Here is a 15895-nt window from a genome sequence, read left to right as displayed (position 1 = left end):
GACTGTAGGAGTGCAGGCAGGCCTAACAGGAATGAGCTACTTCCCCTATCATTAAAACGACATTGGTTTGTCCCTAATCGCTTTCCGTCGGCGCAGAGTCTTGACGACAGCTTCTACTTAGAGACCTTCGTTACCACTCCCTCGGTCGGTTTGCCACCACGGTAGAAGCTATGTTATCGCATTCCCGATGTCTTTCCCGGACACTTGGGCGTTCTCTGTCTGCGTTAAGTCAGGTAGGAGAGAAATACCGATTACATTTCCCGTGTACCGAATCTTTGTGTTCGGCAAAACTTTTTTGAACGCCATAGCTAGCAGGGAACAGGCCTCACCCGAACCCAAGGACATAATGACAACCCGTCCTACTACTACTGTCTAACTAAGGAAATGGCTTGTTTTTCCCCTCAATACGTTATGAAATATAAGTCTTTCGATATGCGTAGTTAGTAGGAATATCACCAAAACCATTAACTTAGCTAGCTAAATGATTTAAAGACCAATCGGACTGTCACAGCTGGATAAATCGGTTAAACTAACTTAGTTAGCTAGCTAGCATTATGGTATTCTTTTTTTTTTTTTCTTACTGGGATTTGCATGTTGGCTTTACCTGAATAGCTAGCTAAGTATCTTGTTATCTAACCTGCTAGCTAGCAAGGTGTCGAGCCTAACTACCATAAGATTACTAGCTAACTAGTTAGTTAGTTGTCCTCTACTGCTCTATAATCCATGGTGGGTTCCACATTAACAGGCGTGAGTTGTCATGTATGCAACATTTAATACCGCACATGGCTCGGTAGTAACTCGCTGTACACATTTTAGGATTGTCAAGACACACTTGAGCCACACTTCTCATGCATATATGCTGCAGTGTTATTCCCCAGCTAGCAGTTAGTTTGTCGTATATTTTCCAGCTGACCTCTGTTTGAAACTTGCGCCAGAAATAGCCCGTGTCATGTCAGGCATGAAGGTGTCGTGTGTGAAGCTCATCTGTTATTAGCTGAGGAACGCTAAACTCGGTTCTATTATATCAAGGGAGACGTCGGTGGTTTTATTCGATACTTTAAACAATTACAAATGTAATAAACTTGTATGCATTTCAGCACCCCGCGGAAGGTGCAGCATTTGTAAAGGACAAACAGGTACTGGTAAGCGTTTTCAGAATTGATATTTGTACAAGTATCGACTGATGGTATCTCAATGTTGTAGCTAGCAAATCACACGACGGGTTATCGATATAAGATCATGTAGTTGAGCGTTCCTCAGCTGTCTCTGCATCCCCACTTTCACTACACCAAGTTACGATACTTTGCCACCATGGCCTTTTTTGCCTTTACCTCCCTTATCTCACCTCATTTGCTCACATTGTATATAGACTTATTTTTCTTCTGTATTATTGACTGTATGTTTGTTTTACTCCATGTGTAACTCTGTGTTGTTGTGTGTGTCGAACTGCTTTGCTTTATCTTGGCCAGGTAGCAATTGTAAATGAGAACTTGTTCTCAACTTGCCTACCTGGTTAAATAAAGGTGAAATAAATAAATAAATAAAAATCTGCTGTAGCAAAACGTCAGGCTGTTACCATGGTTACGCCATGACATCAGTCTGAAAGAAGTCCCTGTAAAAAAAATACAAACCGATTCAATACATATTCAATAAGGCAGAATGTTGAATAAAATGATAATTACAATTACTTTACCGGTTGTACATGCTGGGTGGGGGGGGGACTGCGTTTGAGGAACCCTGGTCTAGAGGACTAGTAGTCAGTAGACCTAATTGTATCAACTTTTATTAGGTAATGGGGTTTAACATGAAAACCATTGACAAAAAAAAAAATATATATATAAATAAGGAAAACGAGAAAGGGGCAAAACGGAAGGGGGGTAACGGTATCAAGGTGACGGAGGGGTGTATCTAAGGTGACGGAAGGGGGGTAATGTGTATCTAAGGTGACGGAAGGGGGGTAACGTGTATCTAAGGTGACGGAAGGGGGGTGTAACGTGTATCTAAGGTGACGGAAGGGGGGGTGTAACGTGTATCAATGGTGACGGAAGGGGGGGTAACGTGTATCAATGGTGACGGAAGGGGGGGTAACGTGTATCAATGGTGACGGAAGGGGCGGGTAACGTGTATCAATGGTGACGGAAGGGGGGGTAACGTGTATCTAAGGTGACGGAAGGGGGGGTAACGTGTATCTATGGTGACGGAAGGGGGGGGTAACGTGTATCTAAGGTGACGGAAGGGGGGGGTAACGTGTATCTAAGGTGACGGAAGGGGGGTAACGTGTATCTATGGTGACGGAAGGGGGGGGTAACGTGTATCTATGGTGACGGAAGGGGGGGGTAACGTGTATCTAAGGTGACGGAAGGGGGGGGTAACGTGTATCTAAGGTGACGGAAGGGGGGGGTAACGTGTATCTATGGTGACGGAAGGGGGGGGTAACGTGTATCTAAGGTGACGGAAGGGGGGGGTAACGTGTATCTAAGGTGACGGAAGGGGGGGTAACGTGTATCAATGGTGACGGAAGGGGGGGGTAACGTGTGTGTCAAGGGGGGGTAACGTGTATCTAAGGGGGGGTAACGTGTATCTAAGGTGACGGAAGGGGGGGTAACGTGTATCTATGGTGACGGAAGGGGGGGTGTAACGTGTATCAATGGTGACGGAAGGGGGGGGTAACGTGTATCAATGGTGACGGAAGGGGGGGTAACGTGTATCAATGGTGACGGAAGGGGCGGGTAACGTGTATCAATGGTGACGGAAGGGGGGGTAACGTGTATCTATGGTGACGGAAGGGGGGGTAACGTGTATCTATGGTGACGGAAGGGGGGGTAACGTGTATCTAAGATGACGGAAGGGGGGGTAATGTGTATCTAAGGTGACGGAAGGAGGGGTAACGTGTATCTATGGTGACGGAAGGGGGGGGGTAACGTGTATCTATGGTGACGGAAGGGGGGGGTAACGTGTATCTAAGGTGACGGAAGGGGGGGTAACGTGTATCTAAGGTGACGGAAGGGGGGGTAACGTGTATCTATGGTGACGGAAGGGGGGGGTAAAGTGTATCTAAGGTGACGGAAGGGGGGGTAAAGTGTATCTATGGTGACGGAAGGGGGGGTAACGTGTATCAATGGTGACGGAAGGGGGGGTAACGGTGTCAAGGGGGTAACGTGTATCTAAGGGGAAACGGTATCTAAGGTGACGGAAGGGGGGGTAACGTGTATCTATGGTGACGGAAGGGGGGGTAACGTGTATCTATGGTGACGGAAGGGGGGGGTAACGTGTATCTATGATGACGGAAGGGGGGGTAACGTGTATCAATGGTGACGGAAGGGGGGGTAACGTGTATCTATGATGACGGAAGGGGGGTAACGTGTATCTAAGGTGACGGAAGGGGGGGTGCGTGTGTCAAGGGGGGTAACGTGTGTGTGTCAAGGGGGGGTAACGGTATCTAAGGTGACGGAAGGGGGTGTTCAGTGACGGAAGGGGGGGTAACGTGGGGGGGGTAACGTGTGTGTCAAGGGGGGGGTGAAACGTGTTTCAAAGGAGCTCCCGAGTGGCTCAGCGTTCTAATGAACTGCATCTCAGTGCTCGAGGCGTCACTACAGACCCTGGTTAGTTTCCAGGCTGTATCACAACCGGCTGTGATTGGGAGTACCATAGGGCGGTGCACAATTGGCTCAGCGTCGTTAGAGTTTGGCCTGGGGGGGGGGGGGCGCCAAGGCGACTCAATCACTGTGTCAGTTCTGTGGCATTAAACTCCAGCTGTGCTGTTGGAAGGTGTCTGGATTCAGGAACACGTCGTGGCCAGATGTTTTGTCTCGTTATGCTGAGATGCAGAGTGACCATGAAAGTAGGGGTGTTTTCAGTTACGACAGAACTGTGCGCACCGTTAAATTCAATGGAAACGGTACTGTACTGAACATTCTGTTGATTAAAAAGCTGTGATTATGGTGTCCAAGAGGTCTATTGTGTATGGTGTGCTCCACGGGTTATCCGATTTCACTCACACCCATATAGATCAGCCCACACCTCACCCACCAAAATGTCCCTGAAAGACTGTTGGAAGAATGGTGCGCACCGTTTTCGGGGAAACGTTTTGTTTCGGTACAAACCATTAAGCAACGTAGCAAACACTGAACTGAACGCACCCCAGTGCTTCATTTTTGTGTTTTTGAACTTTTTCCCCTTTGACTTCAAAGCTATTTGTTTGAATCATAGAGATTTAATCTAATCACACCTTTGCCTCAACTGCTACAAATGCAAAAGCTCCCTTAATGCAAGCATGCATATTGAATGAAGATGTAGGCCGAATTGATTCTGAAGCAGCCCAGCAAAGAATTCAATTGAAAGGATATTTATCTTCTTCCCTTTCCCGTTTCTTTTCAGGGGAATAATGTGCTGGCTGGAAGGACTGATTCAGGTGAGTGGGCCTCTCTCTTCCTCCTCTGTCTGTAGGGTTGAGCACTACACGGTCCTGTTCATTAAGGCACGCCGTAACAAAACCATTTGCAATGGAAAACAAAAACACACTTTCCTCATTGGACAAGTCCATGTAAGCCCTTCCCTGTTTCAATCTGTTTTGTTCCGTTGTATGCCTGATGAACACAGCCCACCCAGGACTAATGTAAGATCAGGGGCCTTTGTTCCTCGTAATAAATCTGAATAAACATGCTCTGTATGGATGGTGAATCATGGCTCAGAAGACTGTAATACCCATGAAGTATCAAAGAGTACTGGAGGGCCTGTGAGTGGTTAAATATGCCCCATCATCAAGGAGCTGTTTATGTATTCTCCCGGCCCAGGGTTCTCAAGAAGACTGACTCAACACTGGCAGCCATGGTTATCACTGTTAATAATTATGATCATCATATCCCTTCCTCTCTCTCCCCCCTCTTTCTTCCCTTCTCTGTCTCTCGGTCTGTCTTCGTTTTATCTCCTTGAAGGCCTATCCGCTGGCAGCAGGCTTCTCTACAGGAACAGTCAGTCGTAAGTGTCCTCTCTGTCCTGGGTTTTTGTCAGTATGTTTTGCCTCAGGCTGACAAACAAAAATCTGAAGATGTCCAATGTCTGCTACAGAATACTTTTCAGTCTTTTAGTGTGTGTTGCTCTAGTTTTAAGCCACTTGTTTTACAACGGGCTACTTTATAGCCTGCTACATAATGACATGTTTTTTCTTCTGTGTTTAGTAGATCTGAATCTCTGTCATCAGTTGGTGTCTTCCACGTCAGATACTTCAAGACGTCTTCAGCACACAGTACGTATTCAAACCCCTGTCTCGTCTGCCTCTGGGACCTGTGTATTTAAACACGGCCTTGTATTAAATAACATCTCACTCTGACATCTTTGTTTTTTTCGATCAGGGGATGGAGTTGTCACCGTCAACACTCCTCCGTTCTCCGAGTCGATCACAGAAGGGGACGTCAGGTGGGAGAAAGGTCTGTGTCCTGGATTGTTTGTGTGGAGCCGGCTTTGGTTTAGTATGTCGTTCCCAGGAAGGTTTTGTGCAGGACAGTAATACCTTCCTTTGGCCTTTTCCAGCTGTTGGAGATTCAGTGAAAGAGGATGAGGTGGTGTGTGAGATCGAGACTGACAAGGTACTGTAAATACTAAGAAGTCACACATTGGAATGGAATACAAAATATAGCCTTGACCTATGTGTTTAAAAACATTTTGTGGAATGAAGAAATGGCGTTGATGATCAGATATTTAGAAAAGGCGAGCTGTCAAATGCTGAGTTTGTCATTTCAGTAACTGTTTTGATAAGAATACGGTGTTCTCTCAGACCTCGCTGCAGGTGCCGTCTCCGGCGGCCGGTGTGATCACGGAGCTGCTTGTGCCAGATGGAGGGAGGGTGGAGGCCGGGAATCCCCTCTTCAAACTCAAAAAAGGAGGTACGCTCTTCCTCTTTCCTCTCATCTAACTGATCCTTTGATCTTCATAGTACCATTCATATCAGGAGTTGATCTGAAAATCACACAATCATGATGTCAATGTCTCTTCTACTCTGGTCAGCTGCAGCAGCCGCTTCTGTCCCAGCAGCAGAGGCCCCTGCAGCAGCCGCTCCTCCAACCCCAGCTGCCATCCCTGTCGCCATGCCCGCAGTGCCTCCCGTGCCAGCACAAGCAGCCCAATCCAAACCTGGTACGTCAGCTGTTATAAACTGTTATAAAAGTGCATTTAGATTCATGTTAACTTTAGTAGAATTATAAAAAAAATATATATATATATTTAAGCGGGGTTCTGACAATTTATTTTATCATTATAAGCTTTTTTTGCAATAAAGTGTGTCTTATGCTCTTTGTAGTTTCTGCAGTCAAGCCCAGCGCAGCAGCAGCAGAACCAGCAGCAGCAGCCCATGGGGCCAGGACAGAGAGCAGAGTAAGACCTCTCCACACTAGGCCAGCTTCACGCCAGCTTCACGCCAGCACTCCCATACTGACAGAACAAGATGAAATGGCAGGGGAAAAGCCTTCGGCTAGTTTCGAACCAAGAGAAGTGGTCTTGCTGTGATTTATTGAGAAACCAAACAATTGTCTTATTATTCGTCCAGGTCAAGATGAATCGTATGAGGCTGAGGATCGCCCAGAGGCTGAAAGAGGCTCAGCAGACCTGTGCCATGCTCACCACCTTTAACGAGATAGACATGAGGTACTAGACAATACAACTTTATTTGTCCTCTATGGTCTAGTGGTTTCAGGACTACAGCAGGTGCAAACATGCACAAATAGACACTTCATAAATGGCCTGTTTACTCTTGGAAATGTTGTTGTCCCCCAAATGACCACCCAGCAGGAAGCTCCATGAAGATGGTTTCCTGACGCGACACACACCCTCACCTTTAATGCTTGTTGTCTCCCATCCCTCACCTTTAATGCTTGTTCTCTCCCATCCCTCACCTTTAATGCTTGTTGTCTCCCATCCCTCACCTTTAATGCTTGTTGTCTCCCATCCCTCACCTTTAATGCTTGTTCTCTCCCATCCCTCACCTTTAATGCTTGTTCTCTCCCATCCCTCACCTTTAATGCTTGTTGTCTCCCATCCCTCACCTTTAATGCTTGTTGTCTCCCATCCCTCACCTTTAATGCTTGTTCTCTCCCATCCCTCACCTTTAATGCTTGTTCTCTCCCATCCCTCACCTTTAATGCTTGTTCTCTCCCATCCCTCACCTTTAATGCTTGTTCTCTCCCATCCCTCACCTTTAATGCTTGTTCTCTCCCATCCCTCACCTTTAATGCTTGTTCTCTCCCATCCCTCACCTTTAATGCTTGTTCTCTCCCATCCCTCACCTTTAATGCTTGTTCTCTCCCATCCCTCACCTTTAATGCTTGTTCTCTCCCATCCCTCACCTTTAATGCTTGTTCTCTCCCATCCCTCACCTTTAATGCTTGTTGTCTCCCATCCCTCACCTTTAATGCTTGTTGTCTCCCATCCCTCACCTTTAATGCTTGTTCTCTCCCATCCCTCACCTTTAATGCTTGTTCTCTCCCGTCCCTCACCTTTAATGCTTGTTCTCTCCCATCCCTCACCTTTAATGCTTGTTCTCTCCCATCCCTCACCTTTAATGCTTGTTGTCTCCCATCCCTCACCTTTAATGCTTGTTCTCTCCCATCCCTCACCTTTAATGCTTGTTCTCTCCCATCCCTCACCTTTAATGCTTGTTGTCTCCCATCCCTCACCTTTAATGCTTGTTGTCTCCCATCCCTCACCTTTAATGCTTGTTCTCTCCCATCCCTCACCTTTAATGCTTGTTCTCTCCCATCCCTCACCTTTAATGCTTGTTCTCTCCCATCCCTCACCTTTAATGCTTGTTCTCTCCCATCCCTCACCTTTAATGCTTGTTGTCTCCCAACCCTCACCTTTAATGCTTGTTGTCTCCCATCCCTCACCTTTAATGCTTGTTCTCTCCCATCCCTCACCTTTAATGCTTGTTGTCTCCCATCCCTCACCTTTAATGCTTGTTCTCTCCCATCCCTCACCTTTAATGCTTGTTCTCTCCCATCCCTCACCTTTAATGCTTGTTGTCTCCCATCCCTCACCTTTAATGCTTGTTCTCTCCCATCCCGCCGCAGCAACATCCAGGAGATGAGGAAGCTCCATAAAGATGCTTTCCTGAAACGACACAACATCAAGCTGGGCTTCATGTCAGCCTTCGTTAAGGCTTCAGCACACGCTCTGATGGACCAGCCTTCTGTCAATGGAGGTAAGACCCTCTACCCCCACAGACTAACCCTCTACCCCCACAGACTAACCCTCTACCCCCACAGACTAACCCTCTACCCCCACAGACTAACCCTGTACCCCCACAGACTAACCCCACAGACTAACCCTCTACCCCACAGACTAACCCCACAGACTAACCCTCTACCCCCACAGACTAACCCCACAGACGAACCCTCTACCCCCACAGACGAACCCTCTACCCCCACAGACGAACCCTCTACCCCCACAGACGAACCCTCTACCCCCACAGACGAACCCTCTACCCCCACAGACGAACCCTCTACCCCCACAGACGAACCTCTACCCCCACAGACGAACCCTCTACCCCCACAAGACTACCCCCACAAGACTACCCCCACAAGACTACCCCCACAAGACTAACCCCCACAAGACTAACCCCCACAGACTAACCCCTACCCCCACAGACTAACCCCCCCCACAGACTAACCCCCCACAAGACTACACCCCACACAGACTAACCCTCTACCCCCACAGACTAACCCTCTACCCCCACAGACTAACCCTATCTCTGTTGGAGATAAGACTCTCTACAGACTCCCACTTCTCTCTCTCAAATTCCATGAACTTTCCCCAAACTCCCTGGTTCTCCAGAAATCCCAGTTGGAAGATTCCTGGAATCAGGATAGAGTAAGCAGGAAAACCAGGATTTCTTGAAGACCAGGGAGTTTTGATAGTTAGTTACCAGAACCCCACAGTGACATGTTAAAGTCAACAGGCTTTTGATTTAGTTATATGGTATTCTGTTACTGGGAGGAATCTCATGTACCAATTTATAATTACTTAGTAGTCTCAAACTGAATTTATTTACCAGAATCCCCAAAATGGATGAAATGAAACAGAAATGGCATTGAGGTTAAAATGTGAGGATGATTTCAGTCTCTTTCCGTCCCCAGTGATTGATGATACAACCAAAGAGATAGTTTACAGGGATTATGTCGACATCAGTGTTGCTGTGGCAACTCCCAAGGTAAGGCACCGAGGACACGTGACCTATACATTCTGTTCTCTTATTCATTTCATCATTTTTAGAACTGCCCCTTATTGTCCTGGTTCTGAGCTGTTGGAGGGAGACGGGATTGAGACGGGATTGAGACGGGATTGAGACGGGAGGGAGACGGGCTGGAGACGGGGAGGGAGACGGGCTGGAGACGGGGAGGGAGACGGGCTGGAGACGGGGAGGGAGACGGGGGGGAGGGAGACGGGAGGGAGGCTGGGAGACGGGAGGGAGGCTGGGAGACGGGAGGGAGCGAGGGAGGGAGGAGACGGGAGGGAGGGAGGGAGACGGGAGGGAGGGAGACGGGAGGGAGACGGGAGGGAGGGACGGAGACGGGAGGGAGGTTGGACCAAATCTATACATTAAATAGTGGTCATTTTATTAGTGGATTGATCATGGGCTAGAGATCCTTGTACAGTAGGATTTTGTGTTTGTGTTCTTTGTTGTGTGTCGGTGGTTTCTTCTGTGTGTTGGGTCAAAATTCTATAAAAATGTAACCGGAAAGGTCTGGGTTTCTTGCTTTGTGTGTGTGTGTGTGTGTGTGGGGTCTCATCTGCTCCTCTTCACCAGGGACTGGTTGTTCCGGTTATTCGTAATGTAGAGACCATGAACTTCGCTGACATTGAGAAAACCATCAACGGTCTGGGAGAGAAGGTACTGTACAAGGCTTTGAGTGGGATGAATGTCACTGTTGTAGACATACCATCCAACAGTCTGAGATTCTGTCACCACATCAATATGACGAACGGCGCCCAGGAGCTCTTCGAACAGGAGATCAAAGAAGAACAAGTTGAATAACGACAGGACTGTCTCCTGTGTGTTTCGTCCAGGCTCGTAATAATTTGCTGGCTGTGGAGGACATGGACGGAGGGACCTTCACCATCAGTAACGGAGGAGTGTTTGGTTCCATGTTCGGCACGCCCATCATCAACCCACCCCAGTCTGCCATCCTGGGCATGCACGGTATCTTCGACAGGCCTGTGGCCATCGGCGGCAAGGTGGGTCACACCCGCAGTACATGCGCTTCTCTGTATGTCAACACATTCAATTCATCTCCATCCAGAAGTTTAATTGGACATTATTTGCCGCAAATCTATGAATGCATGTTGTCATGCCAACAAAGTTATATTTTCTAAAATCTAGATACTATATGTAAGTTTCAACCTCAGTCAGTTATTTTATCATGATTTTATTATGACTAAATGACAGCGGCGCGGTCGGTTCTGTGTGCTAGCTACTAGTTGTTCTCATCTTGTTTCTCTCCATCAGGTGGAGATCCGGCCCATGATGTACGTGGCTCTGACATACGACCATCGGCTGGTCGACGGCAGAGAGGCCGTCACCTTCCTGCGTAAGATCAAGTCAGTGGTGGAAGACCCCCGTGTTCTACTGCTCGACATGTGATCCCCAACCTCCCATCACTACAGCAGGGCCACGTTCAGTACACAGTACTGTTGCCTAACATTAGAGGGATATGCTATAACGCAGATTCAGAGTTAGCCAGCTAACTTTGATCAACAACCAGAAATAACTGATTGTTGATCTGGTTCATTAAGAAAGCTCAACTTAGAATTGCGTTTTTGGTTGTTGGGTCATTTTTGACCATGCTCAATTCAAGGTTATCTTTCCCCCCCAAAAAAATGTTAAAGTTATTTCCAAATATTTAGGCAAGTTATCTGGCTCTCGTTGACCCTGCTTTGTAGTATACCCCTCAGACAGCAGTGTCGTGAATAGAGCGGACTTGATTCCTTCTTATACCCTCGAGAGGGATGTTTCAACATAATGCTCTAAAACGTTGTGCCCTGCTGAACGCACCCCAAAGCTATTTAAACATCACTCAGCCTCTGTATAAAACCAACCCATCCCTCCCCCCCAAAAAAACACAAGCGACAGCCAAATCTTATGTACTGCTTTTGGAGAGAGAGAACAAGACAAAACAGCTATATGGGAATCACGCAAAGAAAGAATTTAATGTTGAGATGATTCACTTTATTATTGGGTGGTATTATTATTGGGTGGTATCATTCTGCAGGTTTTGCTCAGATGGACATGTCAGATTGATTCAACAGTTGGTCAACATCATACGGTGTTACCACTGGCTCTCTGACGAACCTACCAGGTCTGATCTCTCACAATATTATACTGACTCTCTGACGAACCTACCAGGTCTGATCTGTCTCAATATTAGACTGACTCTCTGAACCTACCAGGTCTGATCCGTCTCAATATTAGACTCTCTGAACCTACCAGGTCTGATCCGTCTCAATATTAGACTCTCTGAACCTACCAGGTCTGATCCGTCTCAATATTAGACTCTCTGAACCTACCAGGTCTGATCCGTCTCAATATTAGACTCTCTGAACCTACCAGGTCTGATCCGTCTCAATATTAGACTCTCTGAACCTACCAGGTCTGATCCGTCTCAATATTAGACTCTCTGAACCTACCAGGTCTGATCCGTCTCAATATTAGACTCTCTGAACCTACCAGGTCTGATCCGTCTCAATATTAGACTCTCTGAACCTACCAGGTCTGATCCGTCTCAATATTAGACTCTCTGAACCTACCAGGTCTGATCCGTCTCAATATTAGACTCTCTGATGAACCTACCAGGTCTGATCCGTCTCAATTTTAGACTGACTCTCTGAACCTACCAGGTCTGATCCGTCTCAATATTAGACTGACTCTCTGATGAACCTACCAGGTCTGATCCGTCTCAATATTAGACTGACTCTCTGATGAACCTACCAGGTCTGATCCGTCTCAATATTAGACTGACTCTCTGATGAACCTACCAGGTCTGATCCGTCTCAATATTAGACTGACTCTCTGATGAACCTACCAGGTCTGATCCGTCTCAATATTAGACTCTCTGATGAACCTACCAGGTCTGATCCGTCTCAATATTAGACTGACTCTCTGAACCTACCAGGTCTGATCCGTCTCAATATTAGACTGACTCTCTGATGAACCTACCAGGTCTGATCCGTCTCAATATTAGACTGACTCTCTGAACCTACCAGGTCTGATCCGTCTCAATATTAGACTCTCTGAACCTACCAGGTCTGATCCGTCTCAATATTAGACTCTCTGAACCTACCAGGTCTGATCCGTCTCAATATTAGACTCTCTGATGAACCTACCAGGTCTGATCCGTCTCAATATTAGACTGACTCTCTGAACCTACCAGGTCTGATCCGTCTCAATATTAGACTGACTCTCTGACGAACCTACCAGGTCTGATCCGTCTCAATATTAGACTCTCTGAACCTACCAGGTCTGATCCGTCTCAATATTAGACTGACTCTCTGATGAACCTACCAGGTCTGATCCGTCTCAATATTAGACTGACTCTCTGAACCTACCAGGTCTGATCCGTCTCAATATTAGACTGACTCTCTGATGAACCTACCAGGTCTGATCCGTCTCAATATTAGACTGACTCTCTGATGAACCTACCAGGTCTGATCCGTCTCAATATTAGACTCTCTGAACCTACCAGGTCTGATCTGTCTCAATATTAGACTGACTCTCTGATGAACCTACCAGGTCTGATCCGTCTCAATATTAGACTGACTCTCTGAACCTACCAAGTCTGATCCGTCTCAATATTAGACTGACTCTCTGAACCTACCAGGTCTGATCCGTCTCAATATTAGACTGACTCTCTGATGAACCTACCAGGTCTGATCCGTCTCAATATTAGACTGACTCTCTGAACCTACCAGGTCTGATCCGTCTCAATATTAGACTGACTCTCTGATGAACCTACCAGGTCTGATCCGTCTCAATATTAGACTGACTCTCTGAGGAACCTACCAGGTCTGATCCGTCTCAATATTAGACTCTCTGAACCTACCAGGTCTGATCTGTCTCAATATTAGACTGACTCTCTGATGAACCTACCAGGTCTGATCCGTCTCAATATTAGACTAACTCTCTGATGAACCTACCAGGTCTGATCTGTCTCAATATTAGACTCTCTGATGAACCTACCAGGTCTGATCCGTCTCAATATTAGACTGACTCTCTGAACCTACCAGGTCTGATCCGTCTCAATATTAGACTGACTCTCTGAACCTACCAGGTCTGATCCGTCTCAATATTAGACTGACTCTCTGACGAACCTACCAGGTCTGATCCGTCTCAATATTAGACTGACTCTCTGATGAACCTACCAGGTCTGATCCGTCTCAATATTAGAACTGTACGTTCAAAGCACTTGCATTGCTTTCTGGAAGGAACCTGGAAGTCATCATTTCATTGGCCAGTGTACTGTACCATGTGTATCCAGTACACACGACTAATAGAAGTGAACTTGAAAAAAGAAACGAACACATGTATTTTTCTTCAAAGCATCATGAATTTTGTGTGTACCTTTTTTTTTTTTAACACCGACATTTTCATTGAGCTGTACATGTAATCTATCCATGCTAGAGATTTAAAGGTAATACATGTTTTTATAACGCTACCCTAAAGAAGTGCTCAGTCGGACAAGATGAAGTCCATTCTGAAGCTCCTGTGCTGTGTTGACTGGCCCATGTCCTGGTTCTGTGTTTTGACAGAGCTATTCATGGGGGATACAGAAGCCTGTCTCCCCTGTATGTCTAGTCTCTTGGCTTCCCACTGTTGCAGTAAAGTTGGCTAATTTTGGGGTGACTGTCCACTGAGCAGCGTTGGAAGTGATTGGAATCTCATGGAAACTGCCACACACATTGGATGCGTCCATAATGGCATCATATATAGTGCCCTACAAAAGTAGGGCACTATATACGGATTAGGGTGCCATTTCAGATACAGACATCGTCTTTGAGCTTTTGGTAGAGAAGGGGAATAACCACTGTTCCGTCGTCTCTCTAGATGTACGTCTGTCTGTCCATGAGAAGGTACCGTGCTATAGAACACCCGGACGCTAGTTTTGTTCAGGACTTAAACAACGTCGTTTTGGGAGTAGTTTTCAAGAAGCACAATTTAGCAGCATGCACAATATATTTGTCATGATAAACTCCTTATTGAACCCACCCAGGTAAAGAGATGTCTTTCTGTGCTGTATACAATGCTTCGTAACTGTTTAAAACAACTATTGTAGGTAGTAATGCTTAATAACGCCACGTAATATAGCATTTATAATGGATTAGTAAATAGTTTATTCATCATTACTCCATAAGATGTTTAATATAGGTCATTTATAAACCATTTAGTTAAGTATTTTTTGCTTGTCCTCATCTAAAGTGTGGGTTATTTATATTATATAAATATGTATTGTTTTGTGAGGGTGGAGACTTTGCAAACCCGGAACTCCCAGAACTAAATCTACCCCACTGACAAAACGATGCAAAGTTTCCGTTGTGGGTTAATTGAGAGAAGACTGCTCTAAGGCATGACTGCAAACCACACTTTGCTTTTGGTAGAAGGGTCACTGCCAAGAAACGCTAATGTTCAAATCAACCTCGGTGTTGTGGGCTTATTGTTTTAACCGTTGATAAAGTTCGAGGGGACATTTTGAGACCCTTAAAGGAGCATCAGGTACTTCTGGAATGTCTACCAATGACATGTCCATCTTTTTGGTGAGAGATTACACTGATCCCTCAAAACATTTTATAAAGTATAAATAGCCAACTTTTAGATTAGGCCATGCAAAAATACTTGACTAATAATTAGTAGACGGTTAAGAAGGACTTATATTAAACATCTTAGGAAACATTATTAAATACTTAGTTCTTTTATAAATGTGTGAATAACTAGGTTACTAACATTTTTACAAATGTGAGTAATGATGAATAAATGATTTACTAATCCATTATAAAATGCTTTTATGCAGAGTTATTATAAAGTGCCACCCAACATTAAAACATCTTAGTTTAATTTACATTGTCTTGTTTTTTTTATCCTTCCCCTCTCTGAGCCTATCTACTGACTGTGCTTACCATTTACAACCACTGTTATCATCTTGAAGAATAATCTGGCTTTAAATGGCCATGTACTGTTATTTTTATTGTATTTGTATTTATTAAGGATCTCCATTTTTAGTTCCTGCCAAAAGCAGCAGCTACTCTTCCTGAGGTCCAGCAGAATTAAGGCAGTTTATACAATTGTAAAAACATTACAATACATTGACAGATTTCACAACACACTGTGTGCCCTCAGGCCCCTACTCCACCACTACCACATATCTATCTAATCTCCACCCGGCACAGCCAGAAGAGGACTGGCCACTCCTCAGAGCCTGGTTCCTTTCTAGGTTTCTTCCTATGTAGGTTCTTGCCTTTCTAGGGAGTTTTTCCTATCCACCGTTCTTTTACATCTGCCTTGCCTGCTGTTTGGGGTTTTAGGCTGGTTTTCTATACAGCACTTTGACATCTGCTGATGTAAAAAGGGGCTTTATAAATACATTTGATTGATCTAATGTATTTATATAGCCCTTCCTACAGCAACATGGATCACAGTAGAGCAAGTAGAAGCACCGTGGCAAGGACTAGGAAGCTTAGTTTTAAATGTAGCGATCAAGCACATCCAGTAACATGCAGATGCTGTTTACACAAAATAACCAAATGAAATAAAGGATAGATGCACCATGGGAAATGTTAGACAAAACTGTGGGAACATTTTTATCAGTGTTCTGGTGTCTATTCTTCATAGAAAATGAGGAACCAGTAAAGCAGACCATGT

General features: G+C 45.6%; 1 protein-coding gene across 20 annotated transcripts; it reads left to right on the top strand.

Annotated features, from left to right (window-relative positions):
• The first annotated feature begins 79 nt into the window (after nt 1-79).
• On the top strand, nt 80-15091 carry LOC106608299 (dihydrolipoyllysine-residue succinyltransferase component of 2-oxoglutarate dehydrogenase complex, mitochondrial). 20 transcript variants are annotated; one of them, XR_006770368.1, is made up of 16 exons: nt 96-233; nt 4378-4411; nt 4935-4977; nt 5178-5245; nt 5352-5585; nt 5774-5882; nt 6004-6132; nt 6296-6369; nt 6542-6639; nt 8061-8191; nt 9126-9199; nt 9797-9880; nt 10057-10224; nt 10496-12503; nt 12689-12728; nt 13049-15091. XR_006770368.1 is itself a non-coding variant. In XM_014206166.2 (15 exons), exons 1-15 carry the CDS (start codon nt 171-173, stop codon nt 10628-10630), a joined length of 1341 nt encoding a protein of 446 aa, XP_014061641.1. In that variant the 5' UTR covers nt 80-170; the 3' UTR covers nt 10631-15091. The 20 variants fall into 20 exon arrangements, 6 of the variants coding, with proteins under 6 accessions (XP_014061641.1, XP_045577111.1, XP_014061642.1 ...); XM_014206166.2 differs by having other exon boundaries at nt 80-233; nt 5352-5426; nt 5530-5585; nt 10496-15091; XM_014206167.2 differs by having other exon boundaries at nt 87-233; nt 5181-5245; nt 5352-5426; nt 5530-5585; nt 10496-15091.
• The last annotated feature ends 804 nt before the right edge of the window (nt 15092-15895 follow it).

Source organism: Salmo salar, chromosome ssa06, assembly GCF_905237065.1.
Source record: "Salmo salar chromosome ssa06, Ssal_v3.1, whole genome shotgun sequence".
NCBI classification, from domain to species: domain Eukaryota; kingdom Metazoa; phylum Chordata; class Actinopteri; order Salmoniformes; family Salmonidae; genus Salmo; species Salmo salar.
The sequence above is the reverse complement of the archived record's forward strand: the minus strand, read 5'-3'. Positions and strand labels throughout refer to the sequence as shown.